The sequence below is a fragment of the Vigna umbellata genome, chromosome 9 (assembly GCF_029865625.1).
Source record: "Vigna umbellata cultivar VRB3 chromosome 9, Vumbellata_1.0, whole genome shotgun sequence".
Taxonomy (NCBI): domain Eukaryota; kingdom Viridiplantae; phylum Streptophyta; class Magnoliopsida; order Fabales; family Fabaceae; genus Vigna; species Vigna umbellata.
In genome coordinates, this window is record NC_142173.1 from 30,338,514 (window position 1) to 30,345,358 (window position 6,845).

Here is a 6,845-nt window from a genome sequence, read left to right on the forward strand (position 1 = left end):
ATTATTTGATTACCGAAAATTTAATACTGATCTAAAAAAACTATTTATATTAATGTTTTATGTAATATGTAACATCCCAAAATTATACAGTCAGCAACTATATAATAGAATATTAACATGTATTAATATGATAAAGCAGTTTTACAATTAAATAGATCAGTGTGCAAAAATGGCCGAACGGCCTTACATATACACACAAAATAACGAGCGTTCACAAAAGAAATGAGGACGAACGGTTTACAAAACAATGACCGAACGTCCAACTATTTACTATCAACAAAAGGGCACTCGCTCATAAGCGACCTGCTATTCTAATTTTACTAACTAAAACTGAACGCCTTTAGGGCTCGGCCTTCACTTCTACTTCAACGAGATTCTCCTCAGCTAGGATTTCCTCTTCAAGTGTTTGCTCCAGGGAAGTATCACCTTCTGCTCACATCCACACGGATGATCATTGCAAGGACAAGACGGATATACATATACAGACAACACAATGGAAATGCAAGGGTAAACTTATTGAATTTAATTCAAGTCAAACATACTTTTCATACATATCAAATACACAATCAAATAAGTCACAACACATACATTCAATTCCACCATTAACTCAATCAAATTCCTGGAACTAGACCGACCGTCCGGACTTGTATGAATTCTGTGTAGCTACGACGTCCGTGCACCCAGGTGGAAGAGCTGGAATACTCGTCAGCTGCCACCTGAGGTTAGTTCGCTCTGTCCAAGTTACAGTTATGGACTAAGACCTCCTGCCATTCCCACACATGACATACTCTTCTCTACTTGAGAACAAGCACTCACGGAATATCAGGATGAACCGCCAGCTAAGCTTACCACATTCATACTTTACAAATCTCAAATTTCAACCAAGAGTCGTTCCTCCCTGGAACGGTCGTTCAAATTCCACAATCACAATCTCATTTCTCATAGTGTTCGCACATCTTAATTCAACCTCTTATTAACACTTTCATTCTTTGTTCCACTTGCATAAAAAGACGAACGTTCAATCCTCTTTATAACGAGGACGAACGTCAAGAGTGAGATCAAGAAAGACTCCTTTGAATCAGTTAAATGAACTAATTCTAGTAAGATCCAAATAATACTTAGAAAAATCTAAGTTCAGTAACACTTGAGCGAATCCAATGAATAGGTAAAATCACAAGTTGTTTGGATAAATAAACTGGACAAGATTTAATTCAGGAGACAACTCGCCAGTAAATGACCAAGGGCGAAAATAGACGTTTAATGAAATTCTTGAACGAACGTCACTGAGGTATTGGACGAACGTTACTAGATCTATTGGACGAATGCTATTTAGATTTATGGACGAACGCTATTTCAATTCAGGACGAACACTATTACCGTTAGTTGATAATTAAGGAAGGAACGAACGTTCGGTATATGACCGAGCGTTCTTTTACCACATACGCATTTGGACGAGCGTTCGGTATAAGAACGAGCGCTACTTAGGACGTACGCTTTTGAGTCTAAACTTATTTGCTGATTCAAAATCATAGAAATTTGGAATTTTCATAATATGGAATACTTAAAGTTCATGCTTTAACAATTTGACTAAGTGTAAAATGGTAGATTTTCAAGCTTCTCAATTCCTCACACAACACTCATGAGATCTACGTTTGGCCGAACGCTCAAACGTAAATTATGTATAAGAGGGCGTTCGTCCTAAAAGGGAAATCCTTTCCAAATGAAAGGGTTCGACTATTTCAAGGAATTCACTATGAATACCGAACGGTCAATGACCGTATCGATAACGAACGTTTATTTTCATAGACTTAATTAATCAAACTCATCTTACAGTATACAAAATTTTCCAGTATAAGCTTTCATACATCAATTTACTCAAATCATTATACAAATCCATGCATTTTCACACATCATCTCATCATACAACTCATTTTCCAATTAAATCAAACCATAGAACATTGCATCATTTTCATACATCATTTCAGAATCATCTTCATATACGAACAGTCCAATATCATGAATCATATTTCAAGCAGCATATAAACGCACATGCAGTACAAAAAATCACATGAATTAAATCTAATAAGCTTCCCTTACCCGGATCAGTAGTGATCGTTCTAAAACGAGTGATCTTGGCTTGTCCAAATATGGTTCTATCAACTTTTCTCTTGAACTCTTCTACTAAAACTAAAAGAAACACAAAGAGCTCGGTTTAGACCCATGCATGCAGACGGAACTGGTTGCAAAATTCCAGAAAAGAGCGTCCAAGTATAAACTTACCAGAACCGGAAGTTGTTCGGTTCAAGATGGAGCTCACGGTGCAGGGGACGTTCCTACGGTGCTGAAACGTGAACGGAGAAAAGGGTGGTAAGTTACCGAAGAGAGAAGAAGAGGGTTCTAGAGAGAAGGAGGAGAAAATGGAGGTTTTGGATTCCTGAGGAAGATGAAAGTGCACGCAGAGAAGGGGAAGAGTGTTTCAGAAAAATTTTAATTCTCTTCCCAAGTCAAACGGACGTTCTCTCATGCGTTGACACCTGGCTTCCAGACTTGAGTTCAGAACCTTCCAATTTGACACATGGCAGAGAGGGGTCAGGGAAAGTGAGTGCGTTTTAATGGCGTGCACGTGGGACGTGGGTGCATTTATGGAAGCACAGTGGTGAATCATCACCGAATTAACGAGACGTGACATAATATATTATAAATTATTCGGCTAACTTTTGAGTTTATATATACTATTCAGTGAAAAAAGTCACTCTGTGTATACCTCAACAAATTAAGAAAAATACAGATATGATAAACATTTTAATATAACTAAAAACAAATTGGCCTAGAAGGTTACCAACAAACATATTCACATTTTCCATTCTTCTTTCAAACTTCATCCAATCACAAAAGTGTTTCCGCCATGGGAGAGAAAGAAAGAAAACGAAGAAAACAAACAAAAAAAAAACACAAGCACAATGCCTAACCTAAAAAACCATTATCAAAACGAAAGCTGTAAGAAGATCCAAATCACTGAGAAAACACAGACACAACAGTAAAAGTATAAAGCACTGTCGAAATCAAAGAGGCGGTGGTTTTATCGCCGGAAGGTGTCCCTCTAGACGCGTTCCTCTTGCGTAGTTGTTCCATTGGAGTTGGTATGGTTCGGCATTTCCACGGATCCTTCTTCTTCTGTTGCCGTTGCCGTTGCCTTCTTCGGATCAGTTTTACTGTCACGGTATATAAAATAGAGTATTAGCTGCGTCGCTCCCAAGACTGAACCCACGCCATTAGGTACCTACAGTACGTAACAAAACAGGGTTGGTCCAGTTATAAAGGTAATAATAATAATAAAGTTATAAGAATCTGCGTGGTGTGCAACTTACAGCCACGAATGGGTCACGACCAAGTAGGCCGTAGATGAACCAGGAAGTGCCACAGAGGAACACAAACAGTGACAGAAAGAAGGGCATAAACTCCACGCTCTTGCTTCTGATCACTAGCCGCTGCACCCACACATAATGCCAAACAACACTAAATCATATAATTATGTTTAATTGCAAAGCTTTTAAAATACAAAAATTATTTATATACACCAAAAATAGTAAATATAGTAATCATCACTTAATATATATTTTGAGAACCAAGGAACATAAACAAAAAGCTCATTTGAATTTGTATAATTTTTTTTTTCAAATAATTGTAAAACTTTTGAAATAGAAAAATATTCATGTACACCATAAATAATGGCTGGTACTTAATGTATATTTAGAGAAAAATAATAATAAACTTTATATATATATATATAATGGATATGTATATTTATAATTACTCCTTAAAATAACGTTTGGTTCTGGATATTAGCCTTTGTGTGTGCGTGAAGAAAAAAAACATTTTAGAATATTTTTAACATTTACACAGAACTTTAGGTCTTATTATATTATTTTTGTAATTTTTATTAAATTGAATTGGAAAAAAGTTAGTGTATGCATTAAAAATATCTTACTGCTTCTTCTCGTCATTTTTATAATAAAATAAAAATGTAAATGAAGTCAATGATGTAATAAAATAGCTTCGTAAAACACAGGCAAATTAAACCTCGGTTATCTATTACTATCCTATTAATAGAAAAATAGCATGCTTTTAAGATATTCTCAAACCTTTTTATAACCGGAGAGGAAAGAATTGACAGTTAATTTATTATGATGTTATTTTCTTAAAATAATTTTTTTTGTTTTTGTTTTTATTGAGTGAATGATTAGGAGTTACGAAATTGAATGAAGTGAGAGTGATGTTGGATTGAATGGAGTTACGAAAACAATGTGAAACACTCTTAAAATAATGATTAACAAGAAAGACAACATGAGAAAAAGTGAGTTGCCAAAAGAGGAAAAGGGAAAAGGAAGAGACAGGGGCAAGCTGGCCATGCCATGATGACATGATAAGGATGTGATGAAATTATTCGATATAGAAAGTGAAGTTTGCTTACCATGATGGAGAGAGGTGACCCATACATGATGATGGAAAATATTGCAGCAGCGAAGCCACAGAAGAGTTTTCTGGTGTTTCCATGCAGAGCCAACAGAGACACCAGAACAACACCAGAGAACACTGCCACCACGAACGAGAAAAGCCCAAGAATCTTTGCCTTCTCTTTCTTCGGTGCAAACAACACGAAGATGAAAACGTATACGATCTCAATTGCAGCTCCTGCGCCATTGATTATTGACACTAGAATGTTGTGTGGGGACACAAAGGGTAAACCATACCTGTGTATTGTACAATACAATCAAAAGAATCAGAAATTTTCATTTCTCAGATTGAACTCACTGTTAGAAAATATGCAGAAAGAACAGGAATAATAATAATCACTAAGAAAAGATTTAGCCGACGAGAGGGAAAATTCAACCATGATTTGACAAAATTATGAAACTTTTTTTTATCTGTATTATGTCCCTCTTCCCATATGAACTGAGTAAAGAACTGAGGGAGAAAGGTACCAAGCAGAAAGGAGACAGTTGAGAAGAGTCATAGGGTAAGGAACGCCAGAGAACTTCTCTGTGGATTTGTTGGCAATGACCCTCTTGAATGTTACTCTGCAAAAACCAAACTTGTCATGAATTTTGTCAAATGGGTAACCTACGCACAGAAAAGGATGATTCTTTTGTGAATTATAATGAAAAAAACAACATGGGGTAAGATAAAGATAACAGTTATGAGAAGCATACATTGGGGCCAAGAAGAGGAACAAACCAGAAGCATTCCCTGCAGTACATAAAGAAAATTAAGAAACCAAGAAGAAAGGCAAGAAGAAGGGTATGCAAATGATGCAAATGGGAAAAAACTCACCGAATATGCCGAACAAGAAATGCGCAATATTATCCATGGTGTTGAAGCTTGGAAACGAGAGAAAAATCAATGGGAGTTGAAGAAGGAAAAGAAAGTGGTCTAAAGAACTAGTAGTTTCTTTAGGAACGGTAGGTTACTCATAACTGGCTACAATGAGGGGTAGTTTTGCAGAGGTTGTGAGATGATTATTTATATATATATATATATATATATATATATGTGTGTGTGTGTGTGTGGAAATGGAAGAATTGAAAGGTAACTTCTTTGGACTCTAAAATAAAGAAGAAAAAATGATTTGATCTTATCAATGGACAACCGTTTGTGCACTTGAAAGACAGTGTGTGTCTTTTATATATTAATCGCACCAAACCCAAATGAATGCAGGTGATAATGTAACATTCATGCGGTGGAACATGCAAACTGTTCAAGCTCCCTCTCATTATCTAAAAGAAATATGTTTATTGGAAAGGCAAAATAATTGAATAAGAAAAATAAAAGATATTTGGGTTAATTTCATTTACTCTTAATGTTTATGTATACTTTCTTTCTTTTATTATGTCATGCCGACCATTAGAAGTGATTTTGTTTTGGAAAATTATAAACATACAACTCCCAATTTTCCTATACCTATTTGATGCTTAATAAAAGTTAATATTTTAACTTTTCTACTTTATTCATTTCATTTTGTTTAATATTTTAAAATAATTTTGTTTGGTGTTGAATAACTATAGAATAAAAAATGTGATGTATGTGTATCTCTGTTTTGTTTTTTTCTCTTACTATATTACAAGTGTAAATATGAATTCTCTTTGAAATACTAGAGTTATCCACTGGAAGTTGCTAATTGGTACGTGTGAAATGGTAGTTTTATCATTAGTGATAGTAGTAATATATTATAATATAAAAAAATATTAGTAAATTTACTTTATTATCTATTTTTATTACCTATTTTATTTTGTTGGTAAATATCTTAAAAATTAAATTTTATTTATTTGATATTTTTAATTTCTTTATTTAAATTTATTTTATGTAATGTATACATGTTATTTTACTTTTTTTTATTTATTTATTTTTTATTTATATTTATTTTTTTATTACATGTTTATAAAATTTATTTTATCTTTTCATTCATTTTATTTTATTTTCAAACTAAATTGTTTATATTATTTTATAAATTTTAATTAATTAGTCATTTAATAAATTGTTAAATAATAAATTATATTTAAAGTATAAATTGTTTATCCTATTTTTCTTCATTTTTAATTTTATCTTTGGTCACTAATAAAATTAAATTTTAAAAAACTGTATTTTATTTTATTTTTTAAAATAATATTATTTAAAAAGATAGTATAATATATATATATATATATATATATATATAATACAATTTCTTTATTATTATATAAAACATTATCTCTTTAAATATTTATTTTATTATTTTATTAATTTGATTTATTTTTAAACTGATTTATCATAAAAATAATAATATATATTAATAATTAATATATAATAAT

General features: G+C 32.8%; 1 protein-coding gene across 1 annotated transcript; it reads right to left on the reverse strand.

Annotated features, from left to right (window-relative positions):
- Window positions 1-2,835: 2,835 nt before the first annotated feature.
- Window positions 2,836-5,540, reverse strand: LOC124839329 (bidirectional sugar transporter SWEET1-like). The gene is made up of 6 exons (XM_047315115.2): window positions 5,332-5,540; window positions 5,211-5,247; window positions 4,983-5,078; window positions 4,472-4,751; window positions 3,369-3,488; window positions 2,836-3,280 (listed from the first exon to the last, which is right to left on the reverse strand). Exons 1-6 carry the CDS (start codon window positions 5,366-5,368, stop codon window positions 3,101-3,103), a joined length of 750 nt encoding a protein of 249 aa, XP_047171071.1. The 5' UTR covers window positions 5,369-5,540; the 3' UTR covers window positions 2,836-3,100.
- Window positions 5,541-6,845: the final 1,305 nt, after the last annotated feature.

Bases quoted from the DNA above. Each gene is read 5' to 3' on its own strand.
- LOC124839329 (XM_047315115.2), bottom strand. From the start codon at position 5,368: ATGGATAATATTGCGCATTTCTTGTTCGGCATATTCG. The intron at 3,489-4,471 runs GTAAGCAAACTT...GTGTGGGTGCAG, and splicing joins GGTCACCTCTCTCCATCATG to CGGCTAGTGATCAGAAGCAA. The intron at 3,281-3,368 runs GTAAGTTGCACA...TACGTACTGTAG, and splicing joins GTCGTGACCCATTCGTGGCT to GTACCTAATGGCGTGGGTTC.